Source organism: Cydia splendana, chromosome 10 (genome assembly GCF_910591565.1).
Source record: "Cydia splendana chromosome 10, ilCydSple1.2, whole genome shotgun sequence".
NCBI lineage: Eukaryota > Metazoa > Arthropoda > Insecta > Lepidoptera > Tortricidae > Cydia > Cydia splendana.
The window spans coordinates 4,819,495-4,839,984 of record NC_085969.1 but is presented as its reverse complement, the minus strand read 5'-3'; the positions used below and the strand labels follow the sequence as shown (position 1 = coordinate 4,839,984).

Below are 20,490 nucleotides of genomic sequence, written 5' to 3'. Positions count from 1 at the left end.
TATTTTCAAAATACTTTTATTATTATCTAAAATAACTTAAAATCTCTCTTACATAAAATACGCGTATTCCCATAACATAGCATGAATCTATCCGCTTGAACTTATCAATGTACAATAGTAACTTAATTGTGACATTAAGCCCTTGCCTATCGAGTATTATTAAAACATTAGAACTACCGCAAAAGGCAAGATATCAGGCAAAATACTATTTACATGGCCTGGATAAATAATAACTCTAAATATTTTGGTACTGTTACAATTCTATAGCTTTTCCGTGTTTCACATTCTTCATGTTTTTGTTGCAAAGGTCGAGCTCGAGTCGTAAGCTATCGACCTCAGCTTCCAGAGTACGAGAGCGCCTAAACATCTGGACGTAGTTCAGTTGTAGTTGCTTCTGGTATCTGAGGACTTTGTCTTTCTCCTCGGACCACTTTCTTCTCTCGTTGTTGAATTGTTGTTCTTTAGCTTCGAGTTCACACTTGAGTCTGTCCACCATGGCGCTAGCGGGGCAGGGTTCTCCGCAAGAGTCTGGGAGTTCTCCATTCAATCTCTGAACCTCTGCGTCTTCTAGTGCGCTGTCGCTTGAAGTCCAGTGATACTCATTTGTTTTGCATACGTCATAGATCCCTCTCATAGTTCTTCCGCATTCGATCCCTTCGTAACCGCTTAGAGAAACATCAGACAGCTCCTGCCGTAGTTCTTTTAATTCGGTTTTTAGTTTATCTATCTCGCTTTTGCTTGCTTCTTTAGTCTTGGAGAGGTTGGCGACGCTCTCCATAAGGTCGTTGGTGAGTCGGTCGACTTCGGATTGCAGCCGGTTGGTATTCTTTTCCTTTTCTTCTGACTCTGCTCGGAGTCTCATGATCTCTTTCTCCTTCCTGTCGAGTGCCTCTCGTAGTTGGCGGCAGTCGGCTTTCAGGGTGAGATACTCGTGGCCTTTTGCGGTTTGTTCGTTCTGGAAATTTAAATAAAATATGTTATCAACCAAATAAATATAAACAATGCTTATACATATAGAGATGACTATTTTTTTAAGACAAATAGTTAGTCTTTACTAATTTCAAACTTATGTAGATATAGCATTAACATGATTTGGCCTTTGACAAGCACTAAATCACTGGACAATCAATAAATGTAAATATAAATGTTATAGAGTCTGTGCGGAAAGAAAGAGTCATGAATTAAATGTATGGGCTCCCTTACATTCCACGTCTCTTCTCTTTCCGCACAGACTCTACATAATAAAGCGCTATTTCCCAATTTTCCCATGGGAATAAAAGCCATGGTTTTTGGCAGAGAATTTCAAGTCCGAACGGAGAGAGGTTCGAGTCTTCAAGTCGCTGTCGCAATAACGCACGATCGCATCGCATTCTAGCTAGCTCTGCGTCTCGTTCGTTCATTCCCGAGTATACCTTAAGGGTGAGGGTGTAACCGAATGTTTTGCACACCGTATATAATACAAACCTGAGCATCTTTAAGCTGGGTCTTCAGCAGCGCGATTTCCCCCGCTCTCTGGCAGAGACTCCACTCCGTGTCTTCAAGTCGTTGTCGCAGCAACGCACGATCGCGTCGCACTCGTGCCAGTTCTGCATCTCTCTCGTTGGTCCTGGAGTATCCCTGCAGCGTGAGGGCTCGCGGCGCGCGGAGACGAATGTCGTGCGAGCGGAGACGGTCGGTTGTACTGGAATGAGGAAAATGAAGACATCAATTAAGACCATGTGCTTAGGTGAGCAAAAAGAAGACTTAAGACTATACCACCATGCCAATAGTTAAGTAGGTAGAGTCTGTGCGGAAAGAGAAGAGTCGTGGAGTGTAAGGGAGGGCTCCCTATCACTCCACATGTAACATTTTACGACTCTTCTCTTTCCGTACAGACTCTTAATTCAACCATATACGGAATGCAATCTTATCGTATGCATGTATATTATTATGTACTGTCTGAATAAGATCTCCGTGCATTTCAAAGCCGAAGAAACTAAATGGGGTGCGCCACGTAGTGCACCGAGTGCGAAGTTCAGGCCTCACATCTCCCACAAAATCCGCGTAGATACCTACTCGTTGAGTGTAACAGATGTGCCTCGAAAAGATTGGGGCGATTTGACATGTAGAGGGATCTGTGGACCAAAATAGTCACTGTTCTGGCATTCAGAAGCGATCATAGTGGCTTACCTATAGTCATGGTGGTCCCTTTCTAGTTCAGCGACGCCGGAGTCAGCCGGCGAGGGCGCGGGTGCCGGCTCCTTGCTCTCAGACACGCTCAGTCCCGAACTCGACTTCGTTCTGGAAAGAGAAAAGCATATCTTTAATGGCGTGAATAGAGAACACAGATTGGTAGGACGCTTAACCTAGATATACTCCTCGTCTGCAGTCCTCGAAGGAGTTGGGGGAAAAAACTTTTCCGAATTCGTCAGCATCTGTTCTAAAATTCCATTCAAAATCGAAGTAAACAACAAACTTAGAAAAAATAATGCCATTGCTAAATCTGAACTTATCGCATCTTGTTGTCCGATATGTAGGATATTTTTGGCAGTGAAGCCATCTAAAGACTGAAATACATGTTTCGGGGTTTCTATTTTAAGTCACTGAGGGTGAAAGCTATGCCCCCTAAACTTCAGAAAAGTCATAAGTAATTAGCTATTACGAGTCCCGTGTTTTCGTGACCGCGTTTTAAATAGCAGTATTATTTTCTTCAGGAATTTTAATAATAACGGTTCTTGCAATATTATTTCCATTCATCATTTCTCGTGCGTTAAGAACATGCAGTTTCCAGCACATATTTTTACGGTCTATCTATACGGACTAAAAGCCGATATGAACATTATGGCGACGACATAATAATGTTCTAAAAGCTCACGACTCACTTCGTTTTACCGTTTTATTATTTTGAATTAAGGTTCAGACCGTGCATATGTTTAATTGTCTAGTGTTATTGAAATATGTATATAGGAGAATCAAATAACATTAACATAAAGAACAAAATAACAGGAAAATTGTCCCACTTAGACATTTTAGTGGTCAGTTAATTACGTTGCTGATGGGTGTTCAATATACAAATCGTGAGAATGATACACGACACCCTGTAAAATCTACATAATTTCTATCATAAAATTTCTTACTACGTGCATAAAACATCGCAGGCATAAGAATGATAGTTATATTCGTTGCAAATTACTGTTGTCTGTATAAACTGGTGGAACTCCGGCTCTAAAATACGGAAGTCGTTGATGTTACTGTGATTTCGTTCCATTTCTGTAAAGAAAATACCTAATTGTCTAGTAATAGGGGCTTTTATCTACACAAAGTAACGGAATATCCAAATACACAGTCATTAGAGAACCATACTCTTATCTCCGTCCCAGTAAGCCGAACTTTTATGAACACAATGCGTTATAATTACTTGATTCATCTGTATTGTAAGTGCTTTCCATTCTGGCAAGTACCGTGTTATGTTCTTCTTTGAAAATGATAATAAAGTTAGAAATTTTCAAGGCAGTTATGACGTTTCACCGTAAAACTATGTGTAAGTCGTCTCGCTCGACAGACCGCCTTGGTCTGTAGGCGATGCGTGAAGACTTGGAAGTATATGTATGGTACTTTGCGCTTATGCCTACAGAAGCGGAATATATGGCTGCGATGTTGCCTGCAGACATCCCTACATGAGGTTGCTCATACCTTAATATATCGCGACTTGGAAGAGATTTATCCAAAGTTACCTGTGTAAGTTTATTACATTTACGGCGAAGAGAAATAATAAATTCTTCTTCAAATAGATTTTATGGTACAGGTGTAATCCTAAACTACACTGGGCCAACGCCTAAATTCTCTCATCCATCAGAGGCCCTTGTTCGTCCAACATACCAGTAGTTATATATGCTGATGATGAGGCTAGTGAACGAATGGCTTTCTGCACCCAGTTCTAGAGTTTCATCTTAAAAGAACTATGGTATTGATTCAGATTTCGGAGTAAGGGAAGTATTTCAAGAGCAGCTAGGGCGCAAGTAGACAGTATTAGGTACATTAGGTACCTACGTTATGGTGGGGTAGGTACCTACTTAGATTTGTTTAGTATTAGCTAAATTAGCTTATTTTTAACATTAGCGAGAAGTTAATTTATCACACATTGTCACGCACACTCAATAATGTTTTCCCTAAATGTGAAGTTTCGTAATTTAAAATATGAGCATTGTGAGTAAAATATGAAGTAGCACGTCACGGTCATGCCTTCAGCGATTCCGTATTCCGTAGGTACAGTCAGCAGCAATATGATGAATACCTTCACTGGTTAGCGCAGACCTTAAGGGTGATAGAGAGGCAGATAGCGAAATTTCGATTTTCTTGTTTCGCGGTAGCTTAAAGGATGATTCACGTTAGACGTTCCGGCGCTTACTTTTCTCTGACATGACAGGTGATCACGTGATGCTTTCCATAGAAAATGATGCCCCGAAAACTCCGGCCCGGACACAGCCCGTGTCTTGTAACGTGAGTCATCCTTAATAAATAATGAATCTTTGCATAGTAAGTATATAAGTAGTAGGTAACCGGAAATGCTAATATTCAACTTATATAAGGCAATCATACATAAGCCTCATTAATGATAGGATATATTTACTAGATTACTACTTTTTGTTCCACCGGAAGGAAAGTGTTCATTAGCTAAAATACTAGGCACATATAATTAATGGATCAAATTTAGGCCACTAAGAATTAAGTGCGATCATTAGAGAACTAAGCAAACGTGATAATGAGGAAATTAAAATAATTTGGCATGACAATGAATTTAGCTCTGAACGAGGGCAAATGTTAATGCATCAAATAATTATTATAATCTGTTCTCGCTTTCGTAATGAAAATTACTCGAGTTAAGAATCTGATAGGTGTAACAAAATTTGGAGACTGCAAAGTCATGATGGCTTATCAGGATTTTAACCAAACAATTATACTGAAAAACCGGACAAGTGCGAGTCGGACTCGCCCACCGAGGGTCCATAATTTTTTTTTTGTGGTTATATCGGCAACAGAAATACATCATCTGTGAAAATTTCGACTGTCTAGCTATAACGGTTCATGAGATACAGCCTGGTAACAGACAGAAAGACAGACGGACAGTGGGAGTCTTAGTAATAGGCTCCCGTTTTTACCCTTTGGGAACCATAAAAATTACATTCAACTAAACATATGTTTGTTAGTTCCGCTGAAGGTAATAAGTTCCATCACTATCGTCTATTAAGTTTGAAAAGATATCTCTTCAGATAATTAAGAAGTATAAGCTCCAGGCAGTCTACCTACGTATGTCACTATGTCGCATGTCACACTCGTTTATCTGGCCCCCATATGATGACACTATCTTTGTCTTTTGTATGTTATATATTAATTTTGTTGTTAATACTTGTTATCTGTCGTGATTGTTTCACCGGATCATCGGAAGATCAGCGCTGGAAGTCGCAACATGCTGAGGTCAGACCATTTCGTGGCACTTTCTCCTTTTTATGTTTCTCTGTTTTGTATAATTTTCTATTTTGTGTTTGTGCTCACGAATAAATTATTTCTATTCTATTCTATTCCATACCATTGATTAGACAGACAAACAGATTGGAATGGCGTCACTTACTACGCAAAGGTAGAACAAATCACGACCACGATCAATGGTTTGAAAAACTTAAGGAGCGTCGTCTAAAGAGACAACAACTGGCACCTCCAGCTAACGCCAAATTTACTTGTGACCGTTGTGGGAAGCAGTACAGAGCCCACATCGGTTTGTTCAGTCACAAGAAAAGATGCGACTCTCGGAATACACAGCAGCTGTAATAAACATCTGAAGAAGATGTAAAGGCCAATGATGATGATAGTTACGTATGTCAGAATAGATATGGTTATCTAGCCCCCATACCCCGCATCTCGTCACACATGTATCACCTAGCCACAATGTAGATAATCCTTTGCGAAACCATTACACAACCTTTTAATTATTTGATGCAAATGTGGCTCAGCCGACCGCGTCTCCTGCTCCATTGTTACTCTCGACAAATTACTTCAATTATTGCTATTATCATCAAATGGATGGCATTTTTGAGTTCGGCAATTAGTTTTACGACTGGTATACGTATATATTATTCATGTTTTTGGAGGTATTTTGATTTAAGTAGGCTAGTGACGCCATCTGTTTTCGTGGCGTGGAACTAAAGCTTTTCAAGGTTGCCAGTTCATGATATTTTTTTAGTGAAAAAATAATATTTTTTAATCGTTTCAAATCAAAATTTAGTTTTTAATAAGTAGTTTTGAAAACAATACATCATATAAAACTGGTACAATATATTAAATGATATAAAACATTATCTAACAATAACTAGGTAGAGTCAGGATGCGTGTCAGCCAGCGGCCGTGATAATGCAATCGACGGATGCGCCAGCGGATGCATATGCACTTTAGTTGCATGTATCCTTGAGGATAAAGGTTTACGACTAGAGAATAAAACAATTGCTTAGTAGGTTTATTTAGACTCAATTCCATGAAGTTGAGCGTAGAGATAAGACTCAAAATGTCCAGGGGCCTATCCGTGACAATAGGTACATCGACAAATGCCAAATGAAAAGTAACAAACTAAAACAATATACATACTCGTACATATGGCACGGTAATTTAAAAGTTGTCATTTTTCGTTTCGTTTTTCACCAGTCACAGTCATCTTATCTATCACTTTTGACCTTTTGAGCAGATGGCATATTCAAACCTTAGGTTGATACACAACATGTACAAATATCAATACGCACAATACAGAAAAAACTGTTTGTACAGAGTTATCTCATATTTACTGATCGAGTCACAAGCATTTATTGGGCATATCAAATATGTTCATGCAACTCTAGCCATGTTTACATATTTCTGACCGTTAGATAACACTCCTGGGAAAATATTGAACGGTTAACATTTCTTCATATAAACATCAGGTTTATGTATTTGACGTCAAAATATGTCGGTCCCTGTGTTCCCTCCTTTTAAATATAGGAAAACGGCTGAACCAATTTATATGAATGATATGTTGTTAGAATCGTTAGCGTAAATGTCTGGTAAGGTAGGTATTAGGTACAAAAGAAAATACATACATATATTGATTATTTGTTTAGGTACTTAAAATGAAAATGGCCAAAAATGTTCGGCGTAAAAATATATCTCACCAATGTTTTTCTCTTAGGTAATCATATCGGCTCGAGTATCATAATGAGGGATTTTTAAAGGTGATTGCTAAGAATGCTAAAACTTTTAAACCATAATTTGCGAAGATACCTACAAAAAATTTACTACGCTAGGTATTATACCGTTTTACTCCGGTCCCCAGATCTCATTTGTGACATCCCACGGGTAAAGGTACCTTATGGCGGTTGGCGCTTACGCTATTATTAACGCCGCTCCAATACTAATGCGGTGCTATGCGACGTAAGAGCCAGCCGCCATAAGGTACCATTTCCCGTGGAACGTCACATTTACTCTCAATGTATGTACTTATGTAGTAGATATCCCTTTGACTCGCTCAAACTGTCGCCCTGATTCGAACTTTAAGATACGTCTAAAATTTGCTAAAGTTACGATATGGATCGTATATGCCAGTGTCAAAAGTGACGTTTTTGTTTGAAGAATCGTTACTTTTGACCTGACATATCCGATTCATATCGTATCTTTAGCAAATTTTTGACGTTTCTTAAAGTCCGAATCAGGCCGTGTATTGTTATCGTCTTCAGGGGGCCTAGCCAAGCTGCCAATCGTTTGCGCTACGCCAACGAAACTCTATCTCTCTATCGCATTAATATGTAAGAGTGATCCGGTTCCTTGATAGACAGCTATTGGTCACAGTCAAATCAATATACTCGTAGTGAAATGCGTATGACTCATACTTAAAGATGCTTGTCTAGCCTAACTATTAATTAATTATTATAAATGAGCACAATTGCGTGTCTGTAAGTAATATTCCCTGTTTACGGTCTAATAGGAGCTAACGGATATGAATCATTTAAATATTACTTCAACACCGTTAAGTACTGGAAAACATACAATTGATGATCAGTTTCTATTATTGAAGGTTAACTGTACTACAGAAAGCTGGAAACAGGAAGTTTATTATATAGAAAACACCTATAGGTAAAAATACTTAGCAAAAAAAATACGGTAACTTTTGATTCCTGACTTCCTAACGACGCGATATCAGAAATTAACTTAATTTCAATCCTAACTTAAAAATAAATAAGGTACTTTTTTTGCTGGCAGGTCTCTATCTAACGAAGTAAAGTCTAATAAAGGCAATATTTGTATTTAATTTAATGAAAATAGCGTTCAAATACATCTCTACCTATTTCTATTTACATGTGAGAAAAGTTTCTCTCTATAATTCTGAAGAAAAATAATTTTCTTTGTTTTCACGCAATCAAGACTATATACCTAGATATTATCGACAAATACTTGCAATTTTATTGTATATAACATGCAAAACAATTCTTAAAAATAAAACATTTACCTATACATATCTCCAAGCTCACATAACACCACAAAAATCTTTTTAATTTTTCACCAAATCTCACTCATTTTATTCAATCACACTTTTTTTTTAAACCAGCGAACATAAGCCCCGTTATTTACAAACACTACTAAATAAGGGTGTGCACACGTGCGTCACTCGCGAACTGTCGCGGCGTATGAAGCAGATGTGCGTGTGCGACTATAAAATGACGCCGTGATTGCACCCTCGTTAACTGATCTATTTTTAAATAAGGATTATTTTGACAGCTGCAATTTGTATTTTGAAAGCGTTTTTTATTGGTTATTTAATCCGTAAAAGTTGTTTGACAGTAATAACATTTAAAGTTTGACAAGTGACAATAAGAATGGGCGCCTAATTCGTAGAATTGCAAGCGCTAATGAGATACTGAGTAATACCTAATTATCTGATTACTCATTAGTACGGGACGCGCATTCAGGATAAATAAATAAAAGGGCAGTAAAGAAACCCACTGACAATAACAGTCATTTATATGTTTGGGGTTACATTTATGGGCAAAACAACAACATGGGTTTTCTGAGGACTTGCTGGTAGGTACTCGTTGTATTTCATGACGATACGATATAAACCTGACTCGACCTTTCTGAGCTTGTAGTACGTTCAATGTTTTAAACAGGATTCCACTGGCAAAAATTAGAACACCTTTTTTCTCTTATTAGGATCAAATGAGCTTGTGATTCTGAGTAGAAATAATATAAAATATCAAATGAAAAAAAGTTGTCTGAGTTGTCTGTGCATAATATATTTTGACGATTGACAGATTTTTTTACTTAATTATATTGACGAAGCCTGCGTTGTGGATTTTCCTCTGTACTGGTAATGATTAAATTAGTTTAGTAAATAAAATGCTGTAACACCGCTGACCGTCTATAACAAGCCCAGCAGCATTTTAACGCCCCAGCAACGCACTCATTCATGAATTGTAACGGCGAGTGCTCACGCGACTCGTCTAATTATAAAACGTAATTGCTGCCATTCCATAGAGCTCACGTAACTCTTGATTGTCTATGCCATTTGACTTTAGGGTTAGCAGATCTTACATCTTATTAGGGCCACTTGCACCATCCCACTAACCCAGGGTTGAGCGGTTAAACTGTTAACCCAGTGTCAAATTGTACTGGTAACCATGGTAACTCCAGGTTTAATCGGTTAACCCCGGGTTAGTGGAATGGTGCAAGTGGCGCTTAGCCATCTTAGCGCCACTTGCACCATCCCACTAACCCGGGGTTAACCGGTTAAACCCAGTGTCAAATTGTACTGGAAACCATGGTAACTCCAGGTTTAACCAGTTAACCCCGGGTTAGTGAATGGTGCAATAGTGGCCCTTAGAAGGTTTGGTAAATTTGTCAGGACCGTCCAAATGTAGATTTTTAAGTATTTGTTTTTTTCTGCTCAAATGTGATTGCTTTTTTAGAACGAACTTAGTTAAATTTAATAGGTACATTCATCTAGACTCTGTTGATAATAAATAAATATCATTTTATTTCGAGTAACTATCACATACAAGACTTATTAAAGACATTACAAAAGTTTCACCGTGAGGAGCTATACAAATATGTACTTTTAAATTTTGACATTTGACAGTAGGTACTCAATTTGACATTACTCTCAATGAGTCCCACAAGCGAGATGCGAGTAACATCAAAATATACAGGGACTTTTTTTACAAGTTTACAAATTGGGCAGTAGCAACCCTATGTCCGAGGAAGCGTTAACAGAGAAATGGCCAGATACAGTCACGCTTACAAATGTGGCCAATCAAGCGAGCTTTCCGTGAAAAAACGCCGTTTTTGTGTCACCGGCGCACGGAAATCGGGTTTTGATCACTGAAATAAATTTAGTACTGTTACTGAATTTCAGGGAATTGATACAGGAGTTTCAGCGTAAGGAAGCCGGTAGTTAATTAACTTTGTTGCAATGTAATAAGCCGGAAAAACATATGTGACGTTCCACGGAAAAAGGTACCTTATGGCGGCTGGCGCTTACGTCGCATAGCGCCGCAATAATATTGGAGCGGCGTTAAAAATAGAGTAAGCGCCAACCGCCATAAGGTACCTTTACCCGTGGGACGTCACATATGTTCCTGTCCTTGTAAGGAGGGTACAGATGTAATGCATAATTATTTTCCATCCTATTTCTGTCAGTCTCGGTACAACTATAGGTACGCTTCGTCCGACTATAGGTAGGATACGAGCATCTAGGTTCTGAACTTCTGACAAAAGTCGCGCTAAAATCGCAAAAATCCCAGTAGGTCTACAGTATCTCGCCCAGGAGATAGATTATAGACTACCCGTTTTTACTCTAACTGTATTAGTTAGAGAAGGACTGCTACAATGTAGAACGGCCCTAACCTAACACATAGGTAATGGTTACAGGGTTTACTTGCAACCTACAGACCGGGATTACATGTCAAAGGTTAATTAAAGGATTGAACCCGCATACCGCTGAGCGGACAAATCGGTGTGACCGACATAGCGTAAGCGGCTTTGCAACGTGGATGTAGTATGGATGTTTTCTAGGTATATAACATATAACTTATAAGTATTTATATACATATCTAAATATTAGATAACTCTATTATCGCGTCGAAATGGTAATAGTTTCGAACTCAAAGCTTTGGGGGCAATTTTTAAAAGGCTGTCCTGCTACACCCTTTATAAAACTAGTTCCATAACGTCGAGCTGTAGACGAGGCGAAATACGAGTTACAACAATCTTCATCTCTTTCGCTATTACTGTAATAACGATTGGCACGTTGGCTACGCGCCCTGCTTCGTCTAGCTAGGAGTAAGCGCGTATTAACAAATAGTCAAGATGTACAGTTAGCACAATCTCGGCGTGACGATCTCGTGGTGTATCGCTTATCTCGCTATTGTTGTCCACCGTTGACCGTCTGTTTGTTTGCACGACTGTACCGTACCGTTAAAGTAGAATAAGAGGATTAATTAAGTTTTTATGGTAAAATATTTGGGTGTAGAAAAGATATTAGGATTGTTTTTGTACACTCCACTCATTGTCATCTCAGAGAGGCAACTAAATAGAGTTAGACCAAGAAAAGTCTACAACGATTTTGATAGCATACGCAGTGCAAGTGTCATAATTTCATAGATGTTAGTCGTTTAAAATAACACTTGCACTGCGTGTACTATCAAAATCGTTGCAGACTTGTAGTAGACTTGTAGCAGGGTACGCACCCTGTGCTACTAGAGTTAGACCAAGACAACGCCGCATACATACGACGCATATATACATACGACGCGAACGCGTAGACGCGACGATTGGCATGGTGGCTGTGCCAATCGTTTACACTCCGTAGCGAACGAAATGAAACTGTCACTGTATGTAAGATGGAATAGTGATAGAGAGACACAAAGCGTTTCGTTGTCATAGCGTAAGCGATTAACACCTTGGCTAAGCACCCTGGTATCCTATTCCTTAACAATGGCAAACCTTCTTCCTCTTTCCTTCTCTATACCAGAACCCCTAGTGTAAGTTTCATTCGACAGCGTGACGAGTGTTTGCGTTTGCGTTGTCTATTTTTGTATGGGATTTTGCACAGCGCGCCAAACGGGACGATTTCGAAACTCAAAATCCCATACAAAACGCAAACGCGTACGTCATTCAAATGTCATCATGTCAAATTAAATTTACACTAGAGGTAAATGCAGTAATATGTAACTCTTAAGGGGCCCACTGATTACCAGTTCGCCGGACGATATCGGCCTGTCAGTTAAACGCAAAATTTGACAGCTCCGAACAACTGACAGGCTGATATCGTCCGGCGAACTGGTAATCTGTGGGACCCTTTACGGGCTTAGCTAATTGTTACCTAGTAAGTCATACATAAGCGTTGAGGAACGTAACGTAATTCAGTAAATAATTAATAACAGATGTTACGAGTTTAAGTATTCGTAACAAATAATGTTGCGCCAGGTATGATTAAATAAGGTTACGTTTACAATTGTAAAGTTTTAGCGTTTTGTAAAGCGGAGCGGAGCAAGCGGGCGAGCAGAGAGTAAGAACAAGTTAAACGTTTCTTTAATAGAAGATTGTTAAAATGTAGTCTGCCAACCGGATAATACGGACGATTAGATTTTGAGAGCTATCAAAATTGGCTCCGTAGTTTAAACTACGACACAAACAAACCTACCAACATTCCTTTTGGCTTTGCCGTAAAGAAAAATACAAAGAAGAGAGAGTCACTGAGAGTAATATGTACAACTAAGTAACGATATCGATAGGTTTAACGTGAAATGCTTTGTAAATCTTGCAATAAGTACGAAAAGGATAAGGTTACTCACACAATAGCGGAGTGGTGGCGTTGGTGGAGCGGAGCGGGTAGCGAGGCGGGCGGCAGAGCGGAGAGCGACGCGGGCTGCGGAGAGCCGCACCAGCGGGCTTCGCGAACGTCTGATGAGCCTGGAAATGTATACCAGGGACTTTATATACTTACTGTAGGACTATCACTTGAAGAATATCTATTTGTACTGTTAATTGTAACAATTAGAAAACTACTCCATCTCTTATGATAACTTCAAAAAAGGTTTAAATATACATTATTTTAAAATTTATAATCAATTTCATTAATCTAATGTGTTTTTCAAATTGTAATTTGGCTTCCCTTAAAATGGTTATTAATGGTATAGCATTCGTTCACAGTTAAATATTATTTGATCTATGTACTAATAAAATAATGGGTGAAGTGATATGGCGATGACGATCATGATTCAAGACTATTATGATAATTTTTGATATGGGTAGGGTAATTATATTCATCTAAGGTCACGAAAATTGGCGTAGATTTTATTCTAGAAATTCTAGACTAGTATTTTTTATACAATCTTTTTAATGTTTGACGATCCTTTTGTGAAATTCTTAGTGTTAAATTTGATATGTATAATAATCCAATGTTATTATGGAATAATATTAACATCAATAAATTGCTCTGATAATTAGATTAAGATTAATTACGATTCATAAGAGCTTGTTGCTAGGCCTACATGAATAAAGTATATTTTTGATTTTGATTTTTGATTTTGATATGAGATATTTTGATAGTTCAGTAAGATTTTTTTAAGTCTACCCGCCCCTTTTAATACATACATTTTAATACAGTTAGAAAAAGACGTGATTAGTCCTGTAGTCTATCACCCTGGCGAGATACTGTCGCTGCGCTCCTCTACTAGGCCTGCAGCTCTAATGTATCCAAACGACAACGAATGTCAATTACGATTGCAAAATAACAAAAGTGATGATATGACGACTATGACGTTGATGATGACGATGCCATGATGCCAACAAGATAACATTATACATACTGTGTCTAGTGTTGTACTCACTGCCGTAGAGCGTCATGTGCGAGGGCGGGCGGCTCGCGAGCACCGGGGTGGAGCCGTAACGCTCCCCGCCCGCCGACAGCCGCCCGCCCAGCGGCTTGAACGCGATCGGACGGATCACTGATTTGCCCTGGAACAAATGAAAAATGAAAGTTACATATTGACTGACCAAATTGTAAATATCAAACTTAATAAAAGTGTAAGTAAACGATACAAAAAAGTAGGAAATCAATGTCGAAATCTAAAATGTTATCCCTGACGCTAGCGCTATGGTCTCTTCAAAAACCTGTCGAAGTGACACAGAGGCACCACAGGAGATCAAAGAGCCGGCAGCTTCAGCCTAACAATCCAGCGAGGAAATACTGCCAATGTCTTATTAGAAACGAACAAAAGATGAAATGTAAATACTACTGTAACTTTGTATTGACTTTAGTTTCCCGCTCCGCCTATGCGCTTTGGTCGCAATCTTAGTGTAATTCAACCTTAGCGTGTTAGCGTATCTAATGACATCGGATAGAGTAATCGGTATCAGACTGAACACCGGCGGGACAAAAAGCAAAAGCAATGATAATAACCGGATTTGGCAAGGTTTTTTTTTTTACAATTAGGTATTTTCCTACTAGTCAAATAGGTTTATTTTTTCGAACTGTCGATACGATTAACCTTTTAACCGCCAGCATTTTTTGAACGAGCGTGCTCGTGTCGCCACCGACAGTAATTGTACCACGCAGAGTAAGGTTGGCAGAGTTACAGGAGTTATAAATGTGCTGTAAAAACCAAATCAGATCCTTGTCTTATTTATCAGACTGTGGCAAAATGAGCTGGATATGTAATGTCTTATATATCAGACTCTGGCGGTTAAAGGGTTAAGTAGCCACTATCGAATTTATAATATGAAACTGCACAACTGACGTCACGGTCAAGTCACCTACTTTTTTTTCCTTTATTAAATAGAAATTGTGACAAAAAATAACTGCTCTCTAAGTTTTTCTGAATAACCGTCTGGTACTTTATTTCATCCATGGTGTGAAATAATTTATTTCAAACATAGTAAACATCCCTATTAAACAATATACACGGTGGCTAAAAAATAACTGCATTTCCACATTTCACGATTTCGGGGTATTTCCATAGTAAAAGTTTCTCAGTATAATTCCAAAACCTCTCTGGCAACGGGAATGCAGTTGTTTTTTAGTCTGTAGATATAAATGCGACTAATTTATCCACGGCTATAAAGGATCAGAAAGCATTTTGTGCAACTCACTGTTTTATTACCTATACATTGATGACTCACGTTAGACCGGGCCGTATCCGGGCCAGAGCTTCGGGCGCTAATACTTAAAAGAAAATTCTATGACATGACAGGCGATCACGTGATGCTTTCCATAGAAAACGATGCGCCGGTAGCTCCGGCCCGGACACGGCCCGGTCTAACGTGAGTCATCCTTTTTTCGACGCTTATCCTGAACAGTGGCACAACTCAAAATGAAATGCTATTGCATTTAATATTCTATCTTTTACTGGTAAGATTTAAAATCGAAGGGCATTTCATTTTGTTTTGTGTCACTATTCATATTAAGCAACGCTTTATGCAACCTTAATCAGTATTTATTTATAGCTTATACACTTTATAGTTTCTAGTTTTAGTGCCATTAGATTAGTTTTGCCAGAAATAGCTAAGATACGCACATTAAGTATGAAATTAATGTTCACGCTTGACGATAAATAAATGAATTTATGGGCTATATTATTAAACTGTATGTTTAATATTAAATATATTATTGATAAACTGATAATATATCTCAGTTCTTGGCGGGTAACCTTATTATATTATTTACGTGATAAAGAATTTCGTGATTTTATGACTAACTAACTAACTAACTAAAACTAACTATTTTGGCTCAGCGATCCAAAGAGAATCTTGGCCTCCGAAACGAGAGCGTGCCACCTGTCCCGATCCCGCACAACTTCTTGATTGAGATTTTATGTGTAAACATAATTTTATTAAAAAAATATATCTAAAAATCTAAATACAGCCATTTATATGTTTCTAAGCGCCACTTGCACCATCCCACTAACCCGGGGTTAAGCGGTAAAACCGTTAGCCCAGTGGCAAATTGGTAACTCCAGGTTTAACCGGTTAACCCCGGGTCAGTGGAATGGTGCAAGTGGCGCTTAGAGATATATTATATGTTTACAAAGAGTCAATACTAATGATTTAAATAATGATACAGCAGATCTACAGTTTCAATATTTTTTAACGTGAAGTTATATATTATAACGTAACGTCAAACTAACCTTTACAAACAAAGCCCAATTCTCCTAATTTAACCGAATTAAAATCGCAGTCGCAGACCAACTCCAATAGACTTAACAACTTATGAAAAGTAATGGAGCTCTCGCTAAATAAAGTTCCTCTTATACGTAGACATTGTTTTATAACAATTTGACAAGAGTGGTTAACTCCTGTAAAGGCAATTGTTATAAAATAAAATTGAAATGTTTAAAATTCAAAGTTCATTGCAATTGAAATAAGCTGTTGAGCTCCCATGTTTACTAATAATATGTAGAGATGGAACGGATAGTTGGTTGGCCGGATATCGGATACCGGATGTTCGGCCTGACCATGGGCCGAATATTCGGCCGGTGGAACTATACTTACATTACCGATTTTTAGGTGCACATTGTGCAGGATTTGCCCCGTTTCGTGGTGAACGTTGGCGCGGACTCATTTCTAGGTTCGAAATGAGTGCGCGTGCAAGTGAGTGGATGTTTAAATTGTTTTGAAAATAATAAACAAGTACGATATGACCGTGACTGTTTCTTAAATCCAATTTGTTTACTCCGAAATCAAGCAAAGTTACTATCCGGTATCCGGCCAGATATTAAAATTAGGGCCGAATATGCCGGATACCGGATAGTAACCGAATATCCGGTGCATCTCTAATAATATGTCATATGTCTTATTTTGCTAGGCACAAATAGAAATAGCAGGAAATAATAACCTACTTTATTTAGATGCCTGTTAATCGAAATATAAAAATGTATTTACATCAAATTCCTACAAAAAAAACGTTCGTAATTTGTGCAAACACTTAAATGGTTTTTATGGATTCTAGTTTGTATATTCTAGAATCATAATATGGATGGTGTTTAGCAAAAATGAGTCATCCCACATCCATTTTGCAATAAAATGTCTACTTTAAGCGTCAATATTTTGAGTTGACATCTTATTGAAAAATTAATGTGGGTTGACACATTATTGCGTATCAGCATCCATATATCCGTTGTAATGGAAAAAAACGCTAGGTATTGTAATTAAAATTTTCAATTCGCCATACTCGCGCTCCGGGGGTAAATGGCGCCAATGCGACAATGCGTGCGACTCGTATACCTACCTACTCGTCTTATGAACTCCATCTAGTGCGTGTAATCTGCCATCGCAGTTAAATCGCAGAGCTATCTCGTTAGTCGTCGCACGGATCTGACATTTGGTACGCAGCGGACGACAAATGTCACGACACGACACGACAAAGGTCGTTTTTACGACATTACCGAGCCGAATGATTATAATGGGGGTTATTTACAAACTTATTCGTGGGTAATAAATAGTGCATTGTGCCATGAAGGAGACAACCAAAATAGTTTGAATTCAATAGGGAATATTAGGCAAAGCTCTGCGTAGGTGGCACAACTAGCAAATACAGTACACAAACATCAATGACACATCATGCGTCACTACGTCAATCACATGGCCTACCGTGAAACACGACAATCGAAAGTTCGGTTTCTGCCTCTCTATCACTCTTGCATATTCGAGCGATAAAGAGGCAGATAACTAAATTTCGATTTTCGCGTTTACCGGTAGGCCCTTGTTAACAAACCGCCTTGATGCATCAATGTCATATTTTATTGTCACAGTATGTATAAGTTAGTCTATGAATTTACTAGAGTCGGTAGTGCTGCACTCTGGCGGCAGAACATTGCAGTAATATCCCGTTTTATAATACATGTTATGACATGACACAACTTGAGGTCCCTTTGCGTGCACGACCACAGATAAGATAATTACTTGAATTTTGACAACCCTAAATAGTCGAAGTCGCGATTCGACCCTGAATCACTGTCAAACTTCGTTTTTGTAGGAAGTGTCCTTTCTGTACGGTAGTACTATTACTTATTCTGTGCTACAGTTTAACTGATAGCATATAAGGGTCATTCGTAACTGTCAAATATCAGTTTTTAAATTGCGCCGACAGTAGATAGATGCAGGAAAACGTTAAGATGAAGAAATGAAGAAAAGGCAGTCAAGGTACTAAACGGGTTTTACGGAGTACTACTTTGTAACTAAGCACAAAGTACTTATGCCCTAGTGGAGCCCCGACGTCCTGTTGTTATCTCCGATCAGATGTTGCAATAAATTGCCGAGTTCCGAGCGACCAAGACCCGGAGCGAGGGTTTTTGCCGCCGTTAACCATAACTCATTTAGAGGATGCGAGAACTCGCATGCGAGTTTCATTACATTGCGGGTTTTGATCGGTCGGTTGAATTGGACGTAACCAGCAGTCCGCAATGTAACTAAAATCGCATGCGAGTTTGCGCGCCGTCTAAATCAGCCCTAACACCGATAGATGCCTGGCAATATCCTTTATACTTTTATAGTGTAGCAGTTGGAAGTTTTATTTGCTAATAGTTTTTGAACCAAACCAATGATTCACGATTTTTTTGCTTAGCTTTTAGTCCTCAAATGGTGCCTTTTACAAGACAACACACGTAGGTATTCAAGAGGTATCCTATAAAGTGTACGTATGTATTATGTACATAATGGAGATTTAGTTGTCCGCTTCCTTTTAAAAATGTAATCTTTGTATTAGGGGGCTTTAGGCTCCTCTTCTTTAACACAGATACAGTGTGTTTTATAATAATTAACACAAATGTCCTCTATTCTAATTTATTGTTGACTCTAGTTAAAACAGAAAACCGCCTACGGGTGGTCTGTGAGTTAAAATGATGTATGTACAGTCGCCACATGGGATTGTTATGCCATAGGGTTCTTGCTAAATTGGAAATTCTATAGCGTAAGTATTGAACAATCAATTTAGCTAGGAGCCTAAATGGTGCAACAATCACACAGCGTGATGGTAGAGTCAAGTGTAAAAATATGGGTGTAGACAACTCCAAAATATGTCCCACAGTTTTTAATTCGCTGACATAAGAGCTATGGGACATATTTTTGAGTACGATGTGTGCACCCGTGCACCCATATTTTTACATTTGACATAGGAGTCTAGTTTGAATTGTTAATTACTCCGAGGGTTTGAAGGATTTATAACATAAATATTTAGATAAAAAATTTGGTAATGCACTTAGCTTGTCGGTTTAAAATAAATACGGCAACGATTGCTAACAACGTCTCATAAAAAGCAAATAACAGCAACGGTAAGTATTATATTAGCCAAGAAGCCCGACCTCCCGCAGATCGCACCAAAGTTGCTTTTTATATTCTTGTGCCTAAAATTTAAAGTAATTTACACCCACGTGCATACGTGAGCCGTGAAAATAAAGTAATCCATATAAAGCGCCGGTAGCATTATTGAGGTCGATTTGGACTTAACTTTGCGTTTTTTGCACACGGTGGCAATTTTGAGTGAAACTAATGGATTTCATTGCATTCCGTATATGCTTTTAAATGTGAATAAGGTTGCTTGAATGTGTCTTATTTGTAACTGTTAATTGAGATTAATTTGGTAACACTGGTGGATTAATTTGGTTTGCTGTAAACCTCACATGTGACGTGATTGATGTAGGTGGGTAATTAAATTTCGAATAAATAGGTACCTAGATTTTGAATCCGTGATTAAGAGCGGTTTCGCACTACGTCCGATCCAAATCCGATCCGAACCCGTGAAAATATAGTCCATAGTAGCCGTAGAACTATTTCTATGGTAAGTTACCCACCGCACACGTTGAATGACGGCAAGAAATCGGATGACGGAGATCTGATCTAGTGCGTAACTTACCATAGAAATAGTTCTACGGCTACTACGGACCATATTTTCACGGGTTCGGATCGGATTCGGATCGGACGTAGTGCGAAACCGCTCTAATAGAGACAAACTCAGTCTTAGTTCTACGTGCTTACGCGTTTTCTAGCAACGATTGTCATCTTGTCTAAGCCCCCAATAATCTGTACCTAATGACGGAAATTATTGTCAATTTCTATATAATATAGGTAATTTTACGACGTTGCTTGAGGACTGAAATCGATCAACTCTGTCGGAATGCCTTGTATCTCACAGTTCATTTAGAAGTAGGTAATCGGCGCGATTCGGGAAATGAATTAGACATTCACTAGATATGAAATAGTAACGATATGTGACGTTCCACGGCAAAAGGTACCCTATGGCGGTTGGTGCTTACGCTATTATTAACGCCGCTCCAATATTATTGCGGCCATAAGGTACCTTTTTTCGTGGAACGACACATACTTTACTATTTCATATCTAGTGTATCTCTAATTCATTTCCCGAATCGCGCCGAATATGTTAACTTTATATGTAGTTGTTTTGTGGTCTCAGTATATCGCTGACTCAGATTCTCAATTCTGTGG

General features: G+C 38.6%; 1 protein-coding gene across 4 annotated transcripts in view; it reads right to left on the bottom strand.

The window, feature by feature from the left end:
* Window positions 1-20,490, bottom strand: part of LOC134794177 (leucine zipper putative tumor suppressor 2 homolog) — a 120,169-nt gene continuing 99,679 nt past the window's right edge. For 2 of the 4 annotated variants that reach the window (XM_063765900.1, XM_063765902.1), the window contains exons 2-6: window positions 13,863-14,010; window positions 12,846-12,963; window positions 2,170-2,280; window positions 1,465-1,681; window positions 1-955 (exon numbers count right to left, since the gene is read on the bottom strand). In XM_063765900.1, the coding sequence (XP_063621970.1) occupies window positions 254-955; window positions 1,465-1,681; window positions 2,170-2,280; window positions 12,846-12,963; window positions 13,863-14,010 (1,296 nt within the window). In that variant the 3' untranslated portion in view covers window positions 1-253. The remainder of the gene's footprint in view (window positions 956-1,464; window positions 1,682-2,169; window positions 2,281-12,845; window positions 12,964-13,862; window positions 14,011-20,490) is intronic. The other 2 variants (XM_063765901.1, XM_063765903.1) reach the window with 1 other exon arrangement.